The following is a 27,176-nucleotide window of genomic DNA, read 5'->3' as shown; positions in this document are numbered from 1 at the left end:
CCAAGAAAGTGACATATGTGAAATATTTATACATGGAACAGAGTTAGTTATATTATCATTTAAAAGGGTATATTTGTGTAATAAAAATAATGACTTGCCTAACATGAAATGTTGGTCATTTCTGGCTAAATAGCAATTGAATTATTTCAATTTTGGTTCCATTTACCTCAGAATTATTTGTTAATATTTTAAGGCTCTGTGTTGTACATAATTATGTTTTACTACTTCCAGATTTATAATATTCACATATTTGATGCATATTTTAATTTAGTTGAGATTGAAATTTTACGTAAAAGATCATTATAAAACTGGGTAGCATATTGTTAAACTTGTTTCAGAAAATTAAAATGACTTGGTGTTTTAGAAAACTAAATGTATATTTATGATCTTTTTGTTAGTTATTTTGTTGTTACTAAACACATTGGGTAGTTGAATAGACCATTTGTAATTGCACAACTATTGAAAATTCTTTGTTAAGTATACATTTTTGTCAGTATAACCACAATAGTGCCAACATATGAAATACAGGTGATATTTACCAGATCAAGGATGAAGAAAGCAACCTGATAAAAATTGACACTCATTTTGCGAGCTAACCAATTTTCATCCTAGTAGGATCTAAAAACTAGTAGGATCTGTCTTTGGCAAGTTTCCATGAAGGATAAAATGATATCATTTTTGTAGTTTTATTATTTCTATAGGGAAGAAACTGTTCTTTACGAATTTGTAGTAAAAGAAGAATACTCAATACCAAATCTAAATTCAAACAGCGCAGTGGTTTCTACCAGTCAGTGTTCATCTGTGCACTGAAGACACCCTAATCCTGTCACGTTTAAGGGAAGATTCAGGTAGCTTTATTCTCCCTTCCCAAACAGACCCAGTGTCCTGGTGTGGTGGGGGAGCAGTATTGCTCTTTGAATATTCCCTCCTTCACAGTCTTAGTACAGTTGCCACATTGTCAAATAAAGGTTGACACGCCCCCAGTAAACAGCCGCAGCTCAAGGGGGCGTGGCTCAGCCTTCCCTAACGCGTAGCAAGATAGGGCTGCCACTTTCCGGGTAGCAGGGCCTGGAGGTGAACAGAACCCACACACCAATGGCTTGTTTTGCTCCCCACCATGCTAAGGAGATCAAGGTATGATTTCTGCCTCAGCCATTCTGAATAGAACCCAATGTCTTCCAAGTCTGAAGTAAGGGTGATGCGAGCCAGCAGGGTAATATTAGGACTATACAATAAGGAATAGTCTGTGAAACTGATGAACTCCTCAGGCAATTGAGCAGGAATGGGCCTACTGAGAAGTTGAGTATGGGAAGGCCCTGCGTTTAAGAATCCTGCAAAGGGTAGGGGGCCACTTCAGGGTTCTCATTCTGAGGATTCCTAAGTCAATTACAAAGCAAGTTAGAGTTTCATGCTAATTCTATTTTAGGAGTGGTCACCGGGGCTCAAGGTCTTAGAATTGGCTTGGTTTTTCAGATGCTCTCTCAACTAAGAATTTATGCTGAATGCATTTGGATTGAGATAGAGTGCCTGGGTCTCTGCTTGTTTGATAGTGCATTTCTGCCTCTGAGCGGAATTCATGGGCTGCTTGGTTAGGGGTTGCTTGAACTTTCTCCTAGAGCATACCTCCATTAATTCAGCACTTAACATGAATCAAGGAGATGAAGACTGGAAAGGAACAAAATACTGGAAACCAAAAACAATCAAGATGACAAGGAATGAAAACTCAGTTAACTATCCATCCTCAAGGAATTTGGGGATTGGAATCAGAAGGCATGTTCCAACACATTTCTCTACTTAATGGCTACATGTTTTTGCACGTGTCATTTAACCCCTCTAGGCCTCAGTTTCTCAGGCTGTAGAATGTAGCCAATAATATCTATTCTCTAGTGATGATGTTACAAGCATAAATAATATTATATGTGGAAGTGTTTTTTGGAAACCCTAAATAAAATAAATAAATAAATAATTGTTTTATTTCTGAATATGTGGTTTTTCTAAAAATTATATTCCACACGCTTAGCAGTAGGTGATAAGAGAAATCCAAGACTATTTAAATCTATTTTTAATTGTGTTTCTCATTACAAAAGTCATTAAAATTCTTCAGATCAACTTGAAATCTTTAGTAAAATGTTAAAAAATATTTCCCACAATACAATATGGTAAAAATACTGCAAATACTCATTCATTTTCAGGACAGATAGAACTAAAAGCCCTCCAAATTTTGGCAGATTACCAAACACTTTCCTAAGACAGGAAAACTTAATAATGCAAGATGTCTGTTGCCACTTTTCTTACAGATGCATTGTATAACGTCAATGTACTATGTTAAAAATTCAAATGAAATGTGCATTGAAACTATGAAAATAATTTCAGGAAATTGCTCTCAGGGATTTTAATACCCAGCTGTTTTTGTTCAGCATCTATTCACTCATGTCATTTATACGCAATAACAATTAAAATCTAAACAACTTCAAAAGACAGTAAAAATGAACTATTGCTATGATAAAAATAAGAATATTTTGGAATTCAGGACTATTTTATTTTGAGTATAATAAAAAAATCTATCAGGTTTTCTTGAGCAAGTAATTATAAATAGCATGTGACTTCCTGAGTCATAGCTTTTGATTGACTTATGGTGAGTCCATATCAGGTAACTAGCATTTATTCTGGGTTAAATTAAGGTATAAATTCTGCAGATGGCTCTAAATATTTCTTTCTATTTCTAGCCCTCCCAATGTAATTAATTACAATTATTTTTTACTTTGTTTCATTATTTTAGCATTGATCAATAACATACAGTGTATATTTCTAAGTACTAGCAGGTCTCCAATTGTTTAAAAAATCCCTTACACATAGTCTTTATTTGTTTATATTTGCCAATCAAAAATATTTTCCTACTCTGCTATTATATGGGTTTCTTTTACTGAAAAGCAGAACACAGTGTAACAAGTGACAAGAATTTGCCATTCAGAAAAGCATCAACAGGAAACATCAGTGCAAATTCCTCAATATACAGGTCCTTGGCCACAATTCAGGGCAGCATTTTTCTAAGGTTGTTCCTTATACTTTGCTGAAAATGTTAATGACTTCACCTCTGTACTTGTAAAAGTATTTGCAATCACCTCTACCATAGTTTAATTAGGTTTTCATCAAAGATGAACATGGAGGCACCTCTTAATATTATCTCCCTGGGGTCTAATGGCCCTGATGATTCTTGCAAGCATCTGTAGCCTTGCAATTTATTTTTTTACAATATCCTTTTTGTTGGAATGAGTATATTGGGCATTTGGGCAATGCCAGCTTGCAGAGAGCTGGTGGCAGATGGAATGAAATCTGCCTGGTATGCCTTCCCCTCCACATGAGCAGAGAGCCATCCATTTCCTCCATTAAGGAGTTGTCACTCAGCCCACCCAGCTGGAAGACCGTTTTTTGATAGCCAAGCTGGCTGGTGGCAGACAATTCAGATACAAAGTGCACTTTAAAAGGAAGCTAAAACATCATTTGTAGGAAAATTGAAAATGCATGGCTTCCACCACAGCCAATTTTTTAATGACTGTAATATTTTAAGTGATTATTTTTGCCACTTCAGATTGCTCCTTAGAGAGGAGAGGTTTTTTAATTAAAATCTAGGCAATGCAAACAGATGAGATATGAGAAGCAGAGAATGAGAAATAAGATGAATAAAATTAATTAAAATGGCATTGTTGGCAGAGCCATAAATTAGCCACTATGTGGCTGGAAATAAAATATATCGGTATAGTAGTTTGTGGATTAAAGTAAGATGTGTGATCGGAAATTGACTGACTTACAGCTTACAGATCATCGCTTCCTAACCTCACTATGCTATAGCTTTATCACATAGAAATACGTATTTCCTATATTGTTGTTCAATGGTCTTTAGAGGTATAGACTTTCATGCTCTTAAAAAAATCAAAATGAGAAGAAAATGATTTCCTTCATGAAGCAAAATGAGTTTCTGTCACTTTCCACACATTCGATTTCTAGGAAATTTAATGCCAGTTAAAAAACTGAAAACTTGGCTATGAACACAGCCCAGGTGCACGAGGGCTGAAGTGCATTTTCTCCAGTCCACACAATATGTACAACACAAAATGGTAAGCGAAGTTCAGGGAGCTTCAGGAGTATTTTTTCTCATTATTTTTTGGATTCATGAAGCATTCATATTTGAACCACTTTATACAAAGATTCATAAAGATTCAATTTATGGTATATTTTGTGACAAGTGTATAATTACTTGGCAATAGTTATGACAACTCTGAAATGGCACTAGTGACAGATTTGAACTGGAGTAATGAGAGGGAGAATAACAATGTAAAATTCCACAGGGCAGTTGTTAACCTCGTCAGTGGGGATTGGCTTAGCTTTCACAGTGTCAGAGGTTTTCAGACTTGCCTCCTCAAATTAAGGCCCCGGATGCCAGGTACAATATGGGAGGCTGCAAGATACTCAGGAATAAAAACATACTTGATGATGAAAATCAAAGCTGTTTGATACTGGGAAACCAGTAGGCCTCTCTGAGCCTCTGTTTTTTTCACCTGTGAAATGGGGGTTAATTGTGAGGATTAGATGAGATATTGTAGGTAACATGCCTACTAATTACTGGTGAATTCTAGGAAATCAATAAATGTACTTGTATATTTCCTCTCCTTTTTCTGCCTCATCTTCATTCACTCATTTAACAAACCTTATTTTAATGAGTGTCACTATGCAAGTTATTGTGCTATGCACTGTCTAGGTACAAAGCTGATGGAAAATGTTGCTATGTTTTTGATGTTTCTATAGAATAAATTTCACTTACTGAATGTTGTATTAACTTAATTAGCCATTACATGTGTACTTCAGACCAAAAACAAACAAAAAATGGGTGTATTAGGCAGGGGGGCTCTGGAGATTTTTTCTGAATGGTTATTTTCAGTAGAATTTATCAAAATTATTTGTTTCCATGTTATTGTCACTCTTGTCATGGTGATTTGGCTCAATTCCATGTTTCACTAATGCTATTCCACCTTAATTACTGTACAAATAGGCTGCATTGGGGGGAATTGTGAAAAGCACACTACTTACACTTAACCCTTCATCCCCAACGTCCTCTTATTAGCTTAACAAATTATATTCTGGCTCATTCTACAATATCATGTACTCAGCTCTTGGGGGAAACATGACAATAAGAGCAATGCAATCCAAAGTGAAGAACATCCCAAGCAAAGGGAATTGAGGTAGACAGCATGCAATTAGCCATGCTGGAATCTGGCCAGAAAAGCGTAGTTGACATTCAGATTCTTAATGGAAAAAGACATGGGAACAGGGACTAGCTACATGTCTTACTGAGCTCAGGTTTATCCTCATTAGAAAGGCAGGGTTCAAATCCCTCACGTTACAGCCCAGAGAGTTTCCAGTACAATGATTTGTAAAGCCCATTTCTGGAAAGCATATCTGATTTCCTCCTATTTGTCTTTAGACTCTGTAGAAAAGAAAATCATTAAATGAAATCTTGGAACAACTTTATGGGGTGCTCGATTTCTGGAAGAAAAGTTGGGTATTATAGTAGGCATTGTGCTGCCAGCAGATTTCATTCCCCAAAAGCATGTTTAAAACAAATTCTGCTTTGAGTGTGATCATCTGTTTTACCCACTGTCTTAGATGTTTTTCATTAGCCTCAATTTGTATCAAGACTTTAAATTTTCAGGCAAATTAATTTACCTGCTTTCATAATTTGGATGTAATGACCTTTATTCTCCATTAATGATTCAAAAATTTATAGCAATAGTATCAGACAGGTGACAGCGGAACCCCAGGATGAAAGCTTCGGTTCTTATTTAGGACTGGAGGTTTGCCTCATGTCCACTGGGACGAGTTTGGCAAATGCATAATGTATAAGAGCTATAAGAAAATAAACTTTCCTGTTCTGACTTAATGCTTCCCCTTAACAGGCTGTTGATTTATCTAATGGATGTTGTATTCATTAGGGTCTTTGGTGTTTGCTAAACTAGGAAATTTGTCATTATTGGATATTAGAAAATGGATAATAAATAAATAATTGGATAATAGAAAATGTAGGAAAAAGGGAGTAGACTGTCTAACTGAAAGTGGTAATAGAGAGATCAAGATAGGACACTTCTAAATTCTGTATACTTCATTACTCCAAAGCTTTGGCATAAATTTAATAAATTACTTTTTAAGGGAATTTCTTTTGAATACACATGATCAAATCACAGCCTGTTCTAAAGGACAAAGCTTTATAACAGAATCTGTGACATTTAGCACTGATTTACTTCTCAGGGCAAGTTGACATAAATGTGTAGAAGGAATAATATGGAATTCTTTGCTATCTGCACAATGAACTAGGGTAATAAATAGAAAAAGATCAGCCAGTGCAGGCACAGCAATCAGAGTGGGAAGATTTCCTAAAAATAAAAAACCCACGTAACAGCACATATCTCACAGTGCTCTGCATTTAATCTGTGGGTCAATTCCAGAGTTGACAGAAGGCAGTGATTTATGCCTTTGCAAGCTGAGAGTAACAAGAGTAGCTGAGCAGGTATAAACATTTATTAATGGTGAGTGAGCAAAGCACTCTCTCCCCCCCTTACACACACACACACACACACACACACACACACACACAGAGATCAAGGAGCCATGCATGATTCATGTTTTCAAAATACAGATTTTGGCTATCACCAAAGATGAGAGTAAATAAACAAATGAATAAACAAAATGCAGCAGCTGTTTGACCAGTATTTACCTCCATGCCATACTGATCCATCTGGAAACTTCTTCATGGGGCACTACTGCTAAAGGATGAGGCAGACAGAAAAAACACAAGCGAAGGCCTGATCACAGCTCTTTCTTAACCATCTGTCCCTGGGTTCCCTTCTGAGCTCTTCACTGGTCTTTGCAGCTCTTCTCTTTGATGGTGACTCACGGAAAAATGTACATTTAATGTTTCTCTTTGAACTTAAAATTAGGATATTCTCAGATTGCACGATGTGCTTGAGGAGTTGGAAAAAGATGACTTTGATGGGTTTATTTGTCCAGATGTTTCAAGAATGACTAAGGAAAATTAAGCACTAAACATCCAGGCTCTTTACAGATAGTTATTGTTCATCGACTATAGATATAAAACTTGGATAGCACCTTTCTCATAGTGCTGGCACCTACCAAACATTCGTGAAATGCCATCATTACTACTATTTCTACTATTCCTATTATTATTATTTATCATCACTATGATTACTATTATTTATTAATATCCAGTATCCATGCTACTGTAAGTATCCTTCCTGGATATGAGACTCCTACCCAAAGTGACATGCTGATTCTTGATACTGTATGTTTTATTTTATTTTATTTTGTTCGTAAACATTTAAGTTTGAAATAACTTTAGACTTACAAAAAGGTCATAAAAAAGAGTAGACTTCTCCCATACCCTGCACCCCCTTACAATTTAGCCTCACATTACTTTTTTATAACCATAGTACAACTATCAAAACCAAGAAATTAATCTGATACAATGATGTTAACTAATTTAGAGATAGTACTTGAATTTTAGCACTGTTCCCTGATGACCCTTTCCTGATTCTATATGGCATTTAGTTGTCATGTCTCTAGTCTCCTGTGATCTGTGAAAATCTTGTCTTTCTTCATCTTCTATGAACTGTACAACTGAAGCTGAAGCTGAATAATGCTGAATGTTAACTATAATTTAATATATGTAGTTTCAGGATTTGGAGTACAGCATAGGGAATAGAGTCAATGGAATTGTAACAGCTATATATGATGTCAGAGGGGTAGTAGATTGGGGGAGAGGGGTTATCGCTTTGTGAGAGGTGCAAATGTCTAACTATTACATTGTTTTGTACACCTGAAACTAATAAAACAAATCAGGCAGATGTACTTTGACAGTTTTACTATTATTTTACTATATGGAGCTCTTTGGGTCTTGGTTTCTTTACCTAAAAAATAAGGGGGTTGGACTGACCAGTATTCTTTAGATACTATATGCTTTAAATGGAAGAGGCCAAAAAGATCGGCTCACTTCCTTTAAACCTTGATGGTAAAACCAAGACCGCTGTCACCGAGTTGGAGCACCAGAAGTTGCCCTGAGATGAATCATTTCCCCACTTCAGGCAGAAAAAACAGGCCTCCCATTCTTACCTGTGGCACCAACACCCAAGCCACCTGATAGAGAGAGGCACTGCCTGGGATGGCAGCCCCAGCAGTAACAGCCATTCTAACAGCTGCAAATGACCTGGCAGAGTCCACTCTGCATCTTTAGAATAGGAAAAATGGACAGAAATAATTCTTGACTCTTCTTCATACTGTATACAAACATCATATACAAAAGTTAAAAAAAAGAAATAGGTAAAAAAAGGTAAAATCATCAGAACCAATAACTAAGAGGCGATTCAATGAGAGGGTTTCAGGCTCATTGCCTGGCTGAGCCCACAATCTGCTTACACTGGGAGACTGCTAACACGGGTGGTGCTCTGGGGAGCTTTCTGACTTGCAGCATTGTATTTATTGGCATTTAGAGCCCCACCTACTTGGTTGTGAACAAAGGGCTACTTAGGGATTTGTGGGAAATAAAAAATCATGATGGTAATTAGAAGCATAAGAATGTGGTGGGCCTTTTCTTCTACATGGGCAAGCTCTCTGGAAAAACATTGGAAGATGAGTCAGGCAAGGCCATGAACTTGTAAGAAGAATGGAAGAGAAACACAGATGGCGGTACAGAAAGAACATATTAATTCTGTAACCTCTTAAAGTCCTCCCAAATAAAAAAGCACAACAAATAGAAGGCCAGGTTCTGTGTTACAAATCAGTACTTCTATACATCTATTTCATATTAATTACTAACGATTAATGGTAATAGCCTTCTACCAACCCAGGGCAGATTTAAACTGTTGAGCTCTAATTGCAGTTCCCCAGATCACATAAACTCCTTAAATTAATTACTCTTATTTGGTCTTATATCTTTCTGCCCTACTTGAGATAAACAAGGACAGGCTCAGATGAAATGGTTAAATATTCCCAAAGAGACTGAAAAAAAAATCTAAAGAAGTCAAAGGGAAATATGTAATGGGAGTGCCAATGACTCATTTTAATCTTTCCTGTTGGACCTGACGCTTTCAAACATTATTTTCGAGATCATCAGCTGGACAGTTTGCATACTCACTACTCTCTAGTCCCTTGTTTTATGAACAATAGCACTTACAAATCATTTGTTGTTAATAATAAAACTATTATGAATAATTCCAATTGCATGAGTGGCATTGACATTTAATTCTAAAGAAAAGGAAATTTCTTATTTTGATTGCCAAAGGTTACAAGTATGGGCAATACTTGTGTCCAATGAAATCTACTCAGTGCATTTGATTTTGATATTACTCTAATGACATATAAGCATGACATAATTTGTGAAGTCTGTATTTTTTTCTATCCTATTCCTTTCCCCCTCCTTATAATTGGAGCTGTCAGCCCACTCCTTTGCCTTCTATTTATTTTCCTCTATATTCACTTCCTTGTGGAGCTTATTTGTTCTCTAAGTTTTCAATGAAGAGGACACATACTTATTAGGCCCTCTCTCTATGTGCCAGCCACTGTCCTAAGACATTACAGGTATTTTCTTACTTATTATTTAATTATCATAACATGAGGTGCATACTGTTATTAGCCCTGTTACAGGTAAGGATGCTGAGAAACTGAGAGGTTAAATAACATGTCCAAGACCACATGACTAATAAATGGTGAAGCCAAGATATGAACCCACATAGTTAAGCCAAGTTTCTCAACACTTGTGCTACGTCCAGTCCCATTCACAATATTTTCAGTTGCCTTCAAGCCATCGCTGAATATGAAATTCTTTTTCTTTCTCCATAAACTAGATCTTCTTATTATTTTTTCCAGCTTTTTGTCTATTCAGTTAACACCCAATAATCTATCATGTGCCACACTCTGGGAATTAAAAAATGACTGGAATAATCCATGAACTTAAGAAGATAACATTCTTACCAGGGAGAGAGAAACATAAATAAAAATAGTGTTTCAAATGCTCTCACATCAGGGTATATGTCCAGTGTAAAAGAATGTTGAAATGGAATTAGTTTTGTGTCGGTTTTGGTTAAGGCACCAAGAAAACAGGTGGCAACCCCTCCACATTCCAGAGTGAGGTGATGGACCAATTGTAAGGACCTAACCAAAGAGGTGGTAAAGGGGCTCAGCCACTCACTCACACTGAAGGGACTCAAGCTTGAAGGTGATGTGAGTTGGAAGCTGGACAACAGAGATGATTTCTTTAGAGGGGTTTGTGAGTTCCATCCATGGCCCTGTCAAGGGAGGAGGTACTCCCTGTGCTCTTCAAGCCCGGTGGGCAGGACCTCAAAGATACCACCTGGAGGACATGCTATGTGGGCTTGGACAAGAGCCTGGAGCTGCCTGGCAGGTGGCTGGTTAAGAAGTGGGATGCCCTTAGAAGCAGCTACTCTCCTCCCAATGATGGATCCAAGGTGAGTGTTTACCATAGACTACGCTTGGGCCTGTGCACACAAGAGGCAACCTTGTGTGTTGAAATCCTGCCCCAAATGGCTCGCTGGAGGGGCAAGGAGCCCTCAGCCAAAAGAGGTTGTAGTCACAAGCCAGAGGTCCGTCCAGTAGCTAAGAGTGGAAGTAGACAGGAGACATGAATGGGAGAACTGTATCCCCTGCTTTGAGGAGGGAAATTTGGGTGGGGAAATTTCCAAAGAGCCTATTGGTCCATTCAAGAGAGAGCCAGCTTTGATCACTTGTCAGGACGAGAGATTGATAATTCTGGTTTATAACAATATCTGTATCTTGCCTCTTCTCCTTCCTCCGGAGCCTGCCCTGGAGGGCTCAGGGGCTGAAACTTGTGGGGGGTGGTGAGGAAGGAGGAGGAGATGACCACTGCCTCCATTCCCACTGCAGCAAACCTAAGCTGGAGGAGGGGAGAAACTGTGGATGAAGCTTGGAGTTTGGATTATTACAGTGAAGTGGTCATATTTGTTCTTGAACTGAGACTGGAAGACTAAAGTGATTGGATGACTTTTCAGTCTATCAGCCACATTGGGAGCTGCCTTAGTTTTTGTGCAAAGAAGGCAGAGATGAAATACCCAGTTGGGAAAAAGAGTGGTCAGTTGGGCAAAAGAATGGAACTGTTTTCTTTAGCCAGTCCCCACCCCTAAGTCCTGCTTGTTCAATCTAATGGTTATATCAGCACAGAGAGGAGAGAGGCATTAACTACACAACATTTCACACAATGACATTTGTGTGAAATGTCATGGGCCCTTAAGGATGCCATGGAATTACTCAGTAGAGAAAAAAGAAAGGTGGGAAAGTGTGTCTAAAGAGGAGAGAGTGTGGAATTCTGTGTTGTATTCATGAGGCTGGAGGGCAGTAGAGCAAGAGATGAGGATGAAAAGTTAGGCTGGGTCAACTAGAAAGGGCCTTGATTGGAATTACATGACAGGGAGTTTGGTTTGTATCTTCTAGGCCTACACAGGAAGCCATTGAAGGTCTTGAGTATGAAAGAAGAGTGATATAATTTCTCTTATATTAAGGGATGATGCCAGAGTTTTCATTAGTGGAATGCCTTTGTATGATCCTTGGTTTTCAACATCTTTTGTCACAGGCAGTCTGCTACCATTAGACTGCTGATTTCTCTTTCTTTAGTGTCCCACCATTCTCACTCCATTTCACCTCCCAAGTAGGTTACTGCAAATGCCTCCTGCCTCCATTAAGGGAAATTTTTTAAACTCTTATCTCCTTAAGTTCATTGACTTAGGTCAGAAGTCAATACCTGAGATGGACCAGCAACTAGGATTGTGAAAACAAAATCAGCTATGGAAGAGAAGGAAGAGACCAGTGTTTGGTATGAACTTACTAAATTCTAAGGTATAAAAATGATACATTATTCATTAGAGGAAGGAACATGCAGTGGTAATGGAATAAAGCTGGAGCAAGATCAAGGAATATGAGCAAAACAAGAATCTTTTAACCTATAGTCAGAAAGTGATGGGGAAGAAAAAGAGCAGATAATTTAACAAGTGAATGTTGGGAAGGAACACAGGAAAAACAGAAGAATGTCAGTTTATATTTACTACTTGTATGAGCAAAATTATGTGGCAACTGAGATCAAGATTAAGTCAGATTCCTATATTTGAATCCTGGCTCTGCCACTGGTGAGAGGTACATTTTGGACAAGGTACTCCACATTGCTACGTCCACTTTCAACATCTGTAAAATGGGTCTAATGTAGCACCTTCTTCATAGGTTTATAAGGATCAAATTATGTGAGATTTTATATATATATATATAATCCTGTGTGTGGCTGGAATAATAAGTGCTCAATAAAGAGCAGTTCTTATTAGTTAGACAAGGAGTATCCTATCTGTGCTTGGACATTTTGTTCCTTGAATAAGCTCTATGTTGTGATTAGGCATACTTTCTCAATTGCTGTTAGACTTACCCTTTGATTTAGTTAAGATGCAAACATCATCTCGGAAACTTATACATACATCAAATCATTAAGTTGTATACCTGAAGCTAATATAACGTTATATGTCAAATAGACCTCAAAAAAAAAATAAGGTCAACATGTCCAAAGTGAATTCATTAACTCCTGTGAACCTACTTCTCCTATGCTTGCTGTTTCAATGAATGGCACTGCCATCCGCCCAGCTGCCCAAACCTTGTCCTTGACACCTGCTATTCCCTCATCATCTCAAACAGTCCCCAATTTTCTACATTCCCTCTTCTAAATCTCTGAAATGCATCCACATTTTTCCATCCTCTCCCCTAATTCTAGTCAACACAATCTCCCATTGGACTACTGTTACTAGCCTCCTAGGTGGTCTCCTTGAATGCACTCTCTCCCTTTCATTCCATCCTCCATTCTCAAAGGGATATTTCAAAATCAAATCTGATTTGGAGTGCTTCTGTGACTCCCTATTACTTTCAGGATACAGTTCAAACTCTACAGTCACTTGTAAGACCTTCAAGGTTTTGTCACTGGCCATGTCTCCAGACTTAACTATCACAAGTCTCAACTCAAAAATCTGTTAGACAATTATTTTGAACATTGTCCAAGATCTTGGCTTTGTGCTTTCACCCTGTAGTCTTTATGTATGTGATTTCTGACTCTAGAAATGCTATTCTGGCCAACTCCAAATTCTCCTTCAGTCTCTACCTGGATTCCCTGTTCTCCTGAGAAGCTCACTAAACCCTCGGGTCTGGACTTGGTGCTGTGTGCTGTACTTCCACAACACTCTCTACTTTCCCAGCAAATCATAACCATTATGCTGTTTGGTTCTTGCATGTTGACATGTCTAATTACCCACACTAAGCTGATAGCCACATGAAGGCAGAAAAATATCTGCATTTATGTTGTTATATTCTCTAAGTTCAGTCCAGTACATGGTACAGTGGTCCCTCAAAAATACTTGTTAAATGGATGAGGAAATGATTGCTTTTGTAAAAATGATTTTCCATCCTTAAAAGGGAAGGTAACATAAATAAAAACACTACCTGTTCCTTTATTACTGGGTTTGGTAAGAACAGTCATCTTTGTACAATTTGGTTTATTGAGCTTTAGGTTTTAGAGGACAAGAGAAGGAACAAAAAAGTGATCAAACCTTAATTGTAGCTCCTGGGAAGAAAAGCCAGTTGCCAGTGTCTACTGGATCGAGGCCATCTTCTAAAATGACTTGTCTGTGAGCTGAGTTGATGACCAGGATGTTATCCAAGGCCCAACAGGCTTCATACACTTCGCCTACATGGAGATTTTCCTGCTTCCACCGAAACTGGACGTTCTCCCCTTTGGAGTCTTCAGGAAGGTAGAGGATATGGACGATTGTGCTGACATTGGAAGGGGCTCTGGAATATAGGGTGAGATGGGAATTGGTACCACAGTAAAGTTCAACAATGTCTACTTTTTCTTCCTGAAAGATCAATTTGGTTTCTTAATAAGATTGGAGTTCCATCATCTTAAAAATATTATATACATTACAGGTTAAATACACACAATTGCATAGCTCTTAAATCTTTTAGTATGTGCTGATTATTAAGACGTTCACTCTGAGTGATTAGAGTTTAAATATTAAATATCTTCAAGAGGTTTACTTTTAACACAAGGCTGGCACTAAGTCAGTAAAGGAATAGTTGAAGAGAAAATGGCACACACTTCCATGGCGCCTGTAGAAAAATCAAAGCGCATCCAGCACAGTTTTTTGCATGTGGTGGAGAAACAATCTTATTTGATACTAAGGGAAAAAGGAGATAAACTATAAAATTGTTATCATAATTTGGATTCTTACTTTGCAATTTTGCATATATTAGAGACAATTTTATGCTATGCTTCATAATCAATCTTTCCATGATAGTTATTTTATTTCTAGTAACCAGATACACTGTTGTATTGTCTATATGAATGTGAGATTTGCGATGAGAAGCAAATGCTCTATAATTCTTTACAATTTCATGCAGATCAATCTTTAAAATCTTGATATAATTTAACATTATTTTTATGTTACATGTGTTAGAATGTAGTATTTTTTATTAAACATTTTATTCTACCAAAGTAGAAACCTGCTATGGCAAAAATGATTGCTTTAGCCAAGATTAGAAGTGGTACAAAATGCAAACTCGTAGCTCTCTGGGCTTACTATAAATAAGTTTTGACAGGATGACAGACAGAAAAGACATATTTTTCACTCACCACTGAAACACATATATGTATCTGCAGAACTGCCTGTACAGGTTATAGATGGTGTACCTTACCTTTGGGGGTAATCAATTCCCCTTTTAAAATATTTCATGGTAACTATGTTTTTAGCTTTTAAAAGAATTTAAACAAATGAAAATAACCTATTTTAGTTTTAGGAAGTGATTAAAAATATGTTCACTCTGATGACTCATGATAAGAAAAATCTGCATGAATGAATATGAGTTTATTGTATGGCCTAAAATTGAAAATCTCATTTAGGGAAAAACCAAATGGAATCAGCTGAATGTGATGTTTATATGTTGTAATTAAATGTGTACATTCACTATCTGTCATATCAAAAGCATGTAACTATTTTGCAGTAAAAAATACCTATGGCAATTTATCTGAACTATGATATACAACAATTAGATGGACAGAAAAATGAAGGTATGGGTAAAATTTCTAATATTTATGCTGCCTTGCTTAAAACTATTTATATAAAAATTTTTAATATGAATGCATTTTCATAATAATTCATAGATTTTTGAAAGAACAGCAAAATGTTCTGTTATAAATTTGTCACAGCACGTTCGAGTTTGGCTTGTGCCAGCTATCTATACATTATATGTTATCCTCCCACAGAGGAAGTCAGCCTATTAAAATCATGAGTTAGAATCACTGTTCGCAGTTTTTTGGTTAAACTAGAACTTAGAATCATATAGTTTTTAAAAAAATTTGAAATACTACTAGAAACTTTGGACTGATTGGTTTAGTATTAATGAGTAAGAACCCAATATTTATTCTTCCCCTCTAAATAAATCACAATTTTTCAACATGAAAATATGGTAAAGAAAATAGCATGTGAAAAAAGAAAACTACAAAACTGATAGAAAATGTTCTATTTGAGTTATACTAATTTAAGAATTAAACCAATCATAATTATAAAAGTTCAAGGTATTTTTTCCTTCTAATATCTTACCATACTTGAAATTTAGCATGCATTATGCATTTTGTTTTATGATTTAACCTATGCAGAGGTACTAAACATAATGTGATTATTGCTAATTTAATCAAACCTTTCAACATGAATGAGCTGCTTCTTCAAGCATCCTATCTCATTTTGTAATTGAGGGATTGTTTTTAAATACAGAAAATGTAATAAATGATTACAAGTTGCATCATAATTATAATAGAATTTTAGAAGTGGCCTTAGGGAATTTTGAAGGAAAATGGCAGAACTAGAGATTAGATGCAAAAGGGCTGGTGGCTATTAATGTACCATCACCATGGACTGGATGGAATTCAGGTGGAATCTGACATATTCTTAGGTCTATAAACCAGGCCATGGGCAGGCCACCTAGAGAGATGGGTGATGTTATTTTCTGGAGGATTCCATCATCAAGGTCATTATCCCAAATGTGCTTTTATAAAAAATAGTTTGTTACAGCTACTACTGACAGTGGAAGTTCCGAATGGAAAATGACATTTTTAACAATACTTCTTGAAATAAGGCAGATCATAATATGTGCATCCATGTAATTCCATTTAATTAACAACCACAGTATTTTAACCATGAAGAATAAAGTCAGTGGTAGAATGAAGGGAAACAGGGAAGTAGAAATCTACCTACACTAGAATTTGTAAAAATACTATAAATTATAACAAACCTGATTTTCTCAAGCTGAATCCAGTCTGAGGTATTATTCTTGGCATATGATACGATGATGTTGGGGTCTGAATAACTAAAGCGACATGAACCTGAACCTGTAAATAGCAATGTTTCAAAGTTAAAAATGTGTAATTACATATTATCCTTCCTGATAAATATTTTAGATAATTTCCTAACCATTTAGTTATTGATCTCATTGTTCACTCATTTTTCTAATTATGCTGAAATGTCTTGTGACCTATTCTGATAAATATTATCTGATAAATAATTTTATGAATCAGAAATAAGGCAAACAAGGTAAATTGCAGATATCTTTAGAGATACACGGACTTCTAAATTAAATTATAAAATATGCAGTTAGGTTATGGCAAGAAATATCTAAATATTGCAAAATAATTAATAATGAATCATGGTTCTTGCAACTTAATATCAATTAATAGTGATTGCATCAAATGGTATATAAGTCATTAAATTGAATGAGGAATAAAAACACCCTTCTTTTGTTTGTGTTTTATTTAAATGATGAGACAGTATATGAGAAAATAACATATTATTAAGAAAATTCAAGTACTAAATGAGAACTATTGAAGATATGATTGATATTATTCTACAATGACCTAACATTAAAGATTTAAAAGAAGGACACTATGTCTCATTGTGACAATTTGGTGATTATTTCTCATTATTATTTTCAGTATTGGAAATATGCACACCAAAGGAAATTTTAAAACTCTGATAAGAATGTTTCTACATGTTCAATGAATTCATATAATAAAACATAATACGACTGCAATTTCTAAGATCTTCTTAGGATACCCCCAAACAGCCATGAAACATATGCCAGAAGTTTATCGTAACTGAATAGCAGGATTTTTAATACCATTTTAAAAACAAATGAACCCAAAGAAAAAGAAATAGTGCAATTTATGTCTAACCTTCACCCATCTGCTAGAGGAGCCTGGGTTTCAGCAAATGGCATCTGTTGAGTCTTTACATTTGCAGCACCCTGGGGTCCCCAGCTTTAATCAGACTCATTTGTTTTATTTCAGAGGTGTTTAGTACAACACCAGTTAGTTTGCAATCACCAACCTGGCGATGTGCTAGAAGGCCAAACAGCAGCTTTCCTAGATTTATTCTCACAGCCAAAACATAGGTGAAAAAGCATGAACGAAAGGGTATTCAACGAAAGATCCCCAGCAACCCTGAGCTCAAACAGAAACCCACCTAATGCCATTCTGATCATCGCTAAATTCTATTGGGTTGTCAGAAAAGTCATGACGTATTTTTTCTATGTTTTTTGTTGCAAAAATGCATCATGGCTTTTCTTACAACCCAATACCTTTCATAAGCAGCTGCTTGAAGTCAATATCAAACTGTGGGGCTGGACATGGAAACAGCCAGGATTATGTGGGACAAACTTTAACATAAACAGGAATGAGGTCTGGGAGACAATCTGTTTATTTCAAAAGAAATTTCAAATTATCCTAAAGAATTTAAATGGTATTTATGTGCTTCTATTATGTTGAATACACCATATGTACTTAAAAGCAAATATATAAGGTGAATCCCTGAAAAAGAAAAGGATAGAACAAACGATAACCAAAATTGTTCCTTACAGAATGCAATTCCTTGCAAACTGTTTACAAATTGAGGAGAAGCAAAGCTGATAAATATCAAAGCAAAAATGTGTCCAAATAGGACCTTGATAACAAATATGACTTCTCTCCTATTTTTTTACTCTACAACCCCAACGTTGTGAGAGTAAGTTGATTACACACCGCCGGGCAGGTGACTCACTTTTCCTCAGCCACTTAGTTAGCTACACTCTGAGAGGTCACGAGGAATCAATAATTCATTGGACTGGCGCCATATGAAATGGTAGTTTAGTGAGGCAGACGTCCAAAGCTGACTGGTTCTCTTGGGGTGCTGCTTCCAGCGGGGGAACTCCCACTTCAGTTCCCTTGGCCTCTCCTCTGACTGGCCACTTGTGTCGCAGACCTGGTCTTCCAGCTGTCCATCCCTATGCTGGAGTCCCTTTGCCTGTCTGACCACCTTTTCACATGGGAACCCTTTAAGATAACCGTGGTTCTGTTTCTGTTTTCCAGGGAACACATATTCTGCATACACTGGGTGAAATTTTTCCTTTCCATCGACGCTTCTGAATTGTCACCACACTGTCACACTGACTTGGGTCTGCAGAGTAAGATTTGTGCTTGCCCAGACTGACAATGGTTATGGGACTCTGTCTGGGATGAGGGGAAGAAAGGTTCCTCCGTGTCTATGAGCCTGGTGCTTAATGCAACTTCCAACTCCCTGTCCCCAGAAGCGGTGGCACAGAGCTCTCACATACATACTTCAAGGCACCTCTTATGCAGAGAGGAGACCATAGTAACCAGGTGTCCCCTGCAACAAGTACCTCTCTTTTCCCCCTCTTAAATCAAGGATCTTTCATTGCTAAAGCTGGGATTTAAAACCAGAAAAGAAAGGCAAACCAAAATGCCAAATATCCTTTTTTTTTCCAGGTCCATTTTCTCTCCTTCAGGTCACTTCCAAGGCAATCCTTCACTCTACAGTAGTCATTTTGCAAGGATTTAAAGAATTGCTGAAGAAGGGAAGATAATTTAGAATCATGGGTGTACAAGTATGGTTTGAGAACCATCGATGGACTTTAACTGATCTAAAAAGTCAAACACGTTCTCTGGCTTTTACAGGTAGAAAGTCTATAGGTTTTCATTTTTACCCGCAGCAAGTGTATACATAATCTACAAAGTGATTAAGGGCTCCTAAAGTTTGGTATTCCTAAAAAAAATTACTGCAATTCTAAGATTTACTGAGGATCCCAATATATCAGTCTGTGAAATCTGGCTCTCATGTAGAGAGCTACACATAGAAAGATTACTGAAATATCACAGTTTCGGGGCGATAGGATATTTTGTGTTAAATGTACCTCACCAGTGCTCTTTGCAGTTGGTCTTGTGTCAATACTTGATTTTAAGTTGACAAATAAATTGATAAATGATAAAGATAAACCTATAGTTATTTACAGTAAATGTCATCTACATTATTATTGGTTTAATGAACTCCATAGTATACAATGATGGATATTTTATCAACAACATTTCTGGCCTCTTTTTGTCTTATCACTTGTCCTATGGCTTATGATATATGCACTGCAATATAAACACAAGCCACTTGTAGATCCAACTTGCTATCTTTAATGGACACCTCGAATTTACTAAGTCAAAATTGGAAGTATTGGTTTTCCAACCTCTGAATATCCACTACTCTTTTCATTTCAAATGGCACCACACCAGATGCTCAAACAAATAAATGACAACAAAAAAGACCTAGGAGTCATGTTTCATTCCCCCCTCTGCTTCATTTCCCACTCCCAACACGTCAGCCTGTGCTGAGAGTCCCTCCTCCCAAACACTGCTCTGCTTACATCCGTCCCTACTGGTACCATCTCAGTCAAGTCATGATCATGTCTTTCTTGCTCCCCTTTTTATCCTCCTGTAATCCATTCTCCACACAGCAGTCAAAGTGGTCTTCAAACACAGAGGAGTCTTTTACAATGTTGTCACCATCATGCCATTCCCCACCTAAAACTCTCTCCAGGCCTCTCAGCACTCTAGCAACAAAAGGATGTGTCTTCACCGGGTTATAAAAATTCCTACATGATCTGCTGTTCCATCCATCTTGGGCCTTCCTTGTACCACTCTCCCTCTTGTTTACTATGGCCCAGCCACCACAGACTTTCTCTTCCCTCAACACTCCATCTCAGGTCCTCTGTGCTCCTCTCTGCCTGAAACTACACCTATTATATCAATTTCCTCACACTCTGATCTCTCTTCATCCATTCACATCTTTCCCCACAGAGCTTCCCCTGGCTGCGTCCCTCTGTCCTTCAGGCATCTGTGCAAATACCACTTTCTCAAAGAAGCCTTCCCTGAGCACTCAATCTAAAGAAGTCTATCCCCAACCTTCAATCATCCTCCATCTTATCATTCATTTTTATGTAATTCATAGTACTTATCAGTATTTAAATGTATCTTATCTATTTACTTGTTTACTTGCTTATTGTCCGTCTCCTGTTAGGATGCATGCGCCAGTGAAGTAGGAGCTGTATCTGTCTTGTTCACTACTTGTGTCCCTCATACCCAGAACAATGCTTGGTACACAGTAGAAGCTCAATAAACTCTGGCTGGAGAATAATAAATAAGTTTGCTATAAGCTGTTTATTTGAAATTCTCCATTTCTATGTTTTTACTGAGTTATGTTTCTACTAGAAGGGGAACTATAACAGTAGATGGGACTTAAGGATTTTCAACTTCCCCAAATGAGTCAAAGTGAAAAAACCTGTGACAACCATGCTTCAGAGTATCTGGACTGCATGGATCTTCGCCACAGATTAACTTTGGTACTGTTGGATAGTCAACAGAGCAATAATTTCCCCAAGTTAATTACAAACTGTGCTAACATGACTTCAATGGTTACATAACCCAGTCTGTTTTTGGAATAAAAATATCACAGACAAATTACATAAGTCATTATGGTACGTTTTTATCAGCCTGATAAGGTAATGTGAGAAATAATGATAGCCAGATGAGTTATTTACTTATTAGTAAAGTCTTATAATGGCCCAGCATAATTGAAAATAAGCAATTTGCAATGTCATTCAAAGTAGTCATAAGCCAGATAGAATATGACTCCCAAAGCACAAGTTCTGACCTCTCCATCAGGAATCATTTTCTACTGCATTAACAAAAGTTTCTCAAATGCAATATCTTCTTGATCATAAGACATTATCTTGTCTCTTTAAGTTGATGTATTTTGTTTCTGTTGGAATATTTAATTAGATTAACTCACTGTTCTAAGGGGGGAAAAGTCCACTTTAATGTTTAGGAAGAAACATAATAAAATTGTAACCTTATAGAAAAATTGAATTGTAATGTTATGGATCAATGAGAAACAAGATATCATTGTAGATGTATCTTATAATGTATCACATAGGCTTAAACAGATATTATTTAATTTTTCTTATATGAGGGGGGTCCACATGATAATAAATTCAATTCTTGTTAGCATTACTGATAATTCTATATAATATTTTTACTTCACTGCTTAGAGTGAAATTTCCCAGGTTACAATCTGGGCTTTGACACTTCATAGCTGTGTGACCTTGGATAAGTTACCTTTTCTGTGCTCAGTTTCCACATTTGTAAAAACTGAATAATAATAGCTATCTCTTCACAGAACTTTTGTGAAGATTAAGAAGTTAATATATGAAAAGTGTCTAGAAAACAGTTTTTGGCCCATAGTATTTAATAGATTTCATCTATGATTCAATATTTTTTTCATAAATTCATTTATCCTAGAAAAAGGAACAAATTTCTGACCATATTTGTTCATGTGCTAAACATTAAATTGAATTATTGCTTATGAAAGAACTTAACGGCACATTTTTTTCCCTTATAGCTTCTTTTACTTTGGACCACTTCCCTACTCTTTAGTGAAAATGCTCTAAGTTCAATAAGGAAATGCAAACTGAGACCCGAGTGAGTTATCTATGTGTTAGCATCACTGGGAAATGTGTAAGTGGGGAAGAGAAGTGTCTACTTGGCATGAAAAAGAAGGTGTTCTGGGAGTGAGGCTAGCAGGACAAATCAGTGTAAGGATATATGTTTCATAAGGTCTGCATAATTGCTAGCGTAGAGCTGAAAATTTGATTTTGCAGTTCCTGGCATCCAAAGAAAACAAAACCTGATCAGTAAAGAGTTTTAATAACACCCATAAAGAAAAAGAATTCCAGTAACTCAATAGAACAGTTATGGTTGCTATGAATACGTAGGTACTACTATGTACACGCCCATTTTCCAAGTAAGGAAACTATGGCAAAGAGAAGTGAGTCATTTACTTGGAGCCAAATAGGATTCTGAACTGGACAGGCCAGAGTCAATGCTTTTGACCACTTCACTATACTAGTTCTGGTGCACAAAGCACATTTTTCCCCCTAAATCGTGCTACATTTTCACATGGTGAGAACGTGCTGGGACAGGCTCCTATGCTGTTACTTCTACTCAGGCTCAAGACTTGAGGCCATAATGGGCCCGGTTTTAGAAAAGAGAGAGGAACCTAAAGGACTGAACCACCTCTGGCCTAAATACCCTGCTAGTCATCATCCCAACTCTCTCTTAGGTTTCACCGTAGGAGAAGGTCACAATAGAAACAGCAGAACTGCACCCAGACCACACATCATGCTTCCCTGGGCATCACTTTCTCTGCAGGTTCCCTGTGCATGCTTCTGCTTTCCTGCCCCAGTGGCCAGCCCCTCAAGCCTGTGGACTCACCTCTTGCACATTCATTAAACCTATAGCTTTCCTTTCCCATCACCACCACCTCCTTCGACCATCCATCATCCAGATCAATGTGATAACCCCTAAAGAGCTCTCAGAACAAACACAAAAAGTTAACCTTCTAAAGAATTTCTTTGTCATTTGCTTTAAAAATCTCTAGTAGGGCATTTTAAAGAGATTTTAGAAAATAGTTGCATTCCCAAAAAAGCAGTATCTTAACATTTCCCAATTCAGACGATTTTAATTATGTGAAAAGTGCTAACCTGATATAATATTGCAGTCAGGACTAAATATAAGATATCAGCATAATCCACATTTATACTCTAAATAACAAATTCCAAATAGCTTGTAAATCTGTTTTTAAAATAATCATTTTACTATAAAGAAACGCTATACCTGTAAATTAATATTTACAGTTATAAAACAGTACCCAGTACTTGTTATTTAAAAATAAAGGAATAAAAAGAATGGCAAAGCTTATTTCTATCTCATTGTTTCCTTTTATTATTAGAAAGACGGATCACTATAATTCTAACAAATATTTTATTGTAATCTTGAACCATGATCTATGAACCACTTTACTCAATTTAAAATTAAAACTGAAATTGGTATCAACTTTTAACCCTGGTTATATTTAGATAGCACTATCCCTAGTATAATTTAGAAAAAAAACAGATAAGTAACTTTCTACTTTTGTTATAGGGAGTCAGGTCAAGATGATTCATCTATCCGTTCATCATTGAGTCAATTCTTGAAAGCATTTCTGATGTCAGAAGTACATGTGAACTCAAAAGTCTAGTTACTTTCTTGTCATCCAGTCCCACTTCTCTTTGGCTGTCATTCAGGAAAAACTAGGAAGCGCATACCCTTTGAACAGCCTTCCCACGTAAGAAGTAAAATGTCATTTAGTGCTGACATTTACATAAGGCTCTAGTGGTGACGCCATGCCAGTCCAGTCTGTGTGGCCCTTATGTTGGGTGTTCCTTCTGCCAAGCTAATGCTCTTACACAATCCAGGCCTCTGCTCAGCGGTTGCACCTTCACAGGCCTTCCCTTGGCTACCTTCAATAAAATGCTACTCCTCACTTGAGGACCTCTGGTTTATTTTCTCCATTGCATTTATTACTCCCTGACATATCCACATATTTGATGGTTGCCTTCTCCCATCAGAATGTTAACTCCACCAGGGCAAAGATTTTGTTTCATAAATCCTGTCTCCCCAGTGCCTTGAGAGCTGCTTCACACAGAACTGTAGCTCAGTGAATAGCTGTTGAGTGAATGAGTGAAATAAATCTAGAAAAGACTTAGTTAAGCTCTAAGAAGTGAGTCTTATGGAAATACGATACCATTATTATTATTATCATTATTATTACTATTTATTATTACACTTCTTTTCAGCAGGATAAAGAGATGGGGGTGACCTATAGCCTCTGTCCACAGCACAGAGACTGATGCCCTTCTAGGAAGAACCAGAGGGCAGCATGTTTGCTCTCTCAGGCTGAGTATTGTTTGGGTAACACTACTGCACGGTGCACTTGATGCTGCATTTCTGTTCCTCTATTTAATACCCTTCCCTGGTGACAGAAGAAGCTATAAATATAACTTGACATCATTTGGTTGAATAAAGATATGGCAACTACTTTGATATTTCTTGCGGGGGCTGCCTTAACTAAAACAGACAAAATCATAACCATATTTGCAGACAAACGGTATTCCTGGTTAGCTCCTAGTTCATTCTTGTCTCCCAGTTCTAGGATTTAGGACCACATCGGGGAGACACTTAAGAGATCATGAAGATGAACACTCTCACTTCACAAATGAGTTGCCCGGGGTCCAGACAGGCTCCACCACTCACTCAAGGTTAGGTGGCAAGGTGAGTTGGCAGAGAAAGGACTAAATGTCCTGACTCCCAATTCAGTGTTCTTTTCCCTTCCCTGTTTGAACTAACAAAGTTGTTTGTCAAAAAATGAATCATAAAGGTATGGAAACATGTACAATATTCTGAATATAAAAAAATACATGGCTTAAAATATCTACATTAAAAAACAGTGTTATTTTTCATTAATAACTATTATTTATTGGAGATGAGAACACTAGCTGCAGCTAGAAATGTATAACTATTACAGTGTTTTGTATACCTGAAACTAATAATAATAAATAATAATAATAATAATAATAATAATAAAAGAAATCTCTATGATCCCTACATATGACTGCTGAGATAGGCAAAAGCAAGCGTGTTGGATAAAGGGAAGGTGATAGGAGTGGCTGGTATTGGGAAGGGAAAAATGAGGCAACTTGTAAGAGGGTATGAAGGAAGTATGGAAATGACAATACGCTCATCACAACGTAAACACATGTGCATTGATATAACACATACAAATGCAATGCCCAATTCTAACATGTTAGTGTAGACAGGAGACAGTGGAGACAGAAGCAGATTCACCATGAGGCTGATGACTTGAGCTTCAAGGCTCCTCCCTTGTATGAGCATCTGCCAGGCTCGGGAGGAGCTCTAGCAAATAGGGTCGTGACCATGTTTTATACCATTTACAGCTGGTTAAGATCACTGTCTCCATTCTGACCACTCCCTCACCATGTTCCCCTCATGTTAGGTTGTGTTGGAGTGGCCATGCTGCTTCTGAGATCCAGCTAAGTGGAAGCTGAGTTGGAATAAAAGTTATTTTGGGTTAGTGTGATATGATTACATAGTTATGCAGGTCACTTTGATTTTACAGTGTAGTCATTCCCAGAGAGAAGAACTTCTAGGGACATTCCTATCACCCACTGTGCTGACGCACCTAGCATCATGACTCAAGGACAATGGTGACAAACTGTTTAATGAGTGATGTCAATTCAGAGTCGCTAAGATTAGTCACTGCTCCTGAAATTAGTCAATGACCTGAAATCTTATAGTTATACATGAAAGAAATATTATAGAGGTTTTTCAATTTCATAATGATCCTAAACATTTAAGTAGCATTATCAATAAGGAGTTGTGAAGATAAAATATTATTTAAAAAAACAAACCTCTGATTCACCAAGCTAGAAGCAGAATTTTTTTTCTACTCCTTCCATAGAAAATATTATAAAATTGTCATATAAAGAGGTGATTTAAGAATATGCAGCCCGAAACTGTAAGGAAAAAAGTATTACAGGGTATTTCGGTTTAGTTAACCAAGATGCTATATTATATTTCTGGATTTTGGAATGTTTGTGGTATTGTCAGTTTCTAAAAATCTGTAATTTGTTGTGATTTGTTTTCCCATTTTAAATACATATGCACATTTGTACCAAATTTTGAATGTGTAATTCTGTATTCTTTTCCTTGAGACCCTAGCCATTATTGTATAAGCTACAAATGTGGATCCACAAAACCTGAACCCACCTCTGTTGGAAGCATGTACCGTGTGTGTCCTTCACAAATGTCTTCAATCACAGATCCTGAAGCATGGAGTCCAGGTTACACTGTTCATTTTCTACTTTGCTTTGTAAACATGGCACATTCATCGATACATGTATTTTAATGCAGGACAACATTTAAAAGAGAATAATAAGTTATAATTTCCTTCTCTTTTAGTTAAGGCAGATTTGGCTCAGTTAAAATATTCTTAAAAGAAAATGATCACATTACAACTGGATTAACATTGATGACATGACTTTTAAGTAATTATTTGCTTATACTAGAAACATGCCATTCATTTTTGGATTATGTTGGAGATGAACCTGAATGAAAACTACGTTGACCCTCATGAACCTCAGGGGCTCAAAGAAGTCAGAGAGAACCTGTAACTCCTGGGACTTGCTAACTGGAGTGCTTCAGTGCAGTGCTGACTGGGGAATCTTAAAGATCTGCTAGAATTTATAACAACAAGAATACACAAGCTCATGAACAAGTAGAAATAATGTGCAAGTCAATGAAGCCCATAATAAACCCACTGAAAACCTGTTCATTGTGCAATAGCCCATCAACCATAACATGTATGTGTGCAAATTACCAACACCTGCTAGGCAGGATGTTTCTAAGATTCACAAATCAACTTTTTCCTTTTTCCCCATCCGTCTTGGGTCATTACCATAAAAACAAACAACTTAAAGAACAGCTTGATTTGGTGTAAAAAAAAAAGAAATATTAGTCATCTCTTCTATTAAGAATTCAAGAATTATTCTCTTCCTCAGAACAATAGCCATACAGGTCCATAATCCTTTGTGATAAGATAAATTTCACGATCCAAATTATTTACTTGATTAAAGATTTCAGACAGGTAGTATGGTGCACATGCCATATATTATACAACAGCCTCAGCAAAGGCTGGAGCAACACTCTATAACCAAGCACGTTAATATTTCTGCAGTGAAATGCACGAAGAGTCACGTAAGTAGTATAGATAAAAATTATAAATTGCCTTAAA

At 36.9% G+C, this 27,176-nt stretch overlaps 1 protein-coding gene across 1 annotated transcript in view; it reads right to left on the bottom strand.

Moving 5' to 3' along the window:
• Nucleotides 1–27,176, bottom strand: part of RELN (reelin) — a 516,011-nt gene that overhangs the window by 200,638 nt on the left and 288,197 nt on the right. The window contains exons 8-9 of the mRNA XM_019655108.1: nt 16,408–16,504; nt 13,671–13,911 (exon numbers count right to left, since the gene is read on the bottom strand). Of these exons, the coding sequence (XP_019510653.1) occupies nt 13,671–13,911; nt 16,408–16,504 (338 nt within the window). The remainder of the gene's footprint in view (nt 1–13,670; nt 13,912–16,407; nt 16,505–27,176) is intronic.

This window comes from Hipposideros armiger, unplaced genomic scaffold (genome assembly GCF_001890085.2).
Source record: "Hipposideros armiger isolate ML-2016 unplaced genomic scaffold, ASM189008v1 scaffold_236, whole genome shotgun sequence".
Lineage (NCBI taxonomy): Eukaryota > Metazoa > Chordata > Mammalia > Chiroptera > Hipposideridae > Hipposideros > Hipposideros armiger.
The sequence above is the reverse complement of the archived record's forward strand: the minus strand, read 5'-3'. Positions and strand labels throughout refer to the sequence as shown.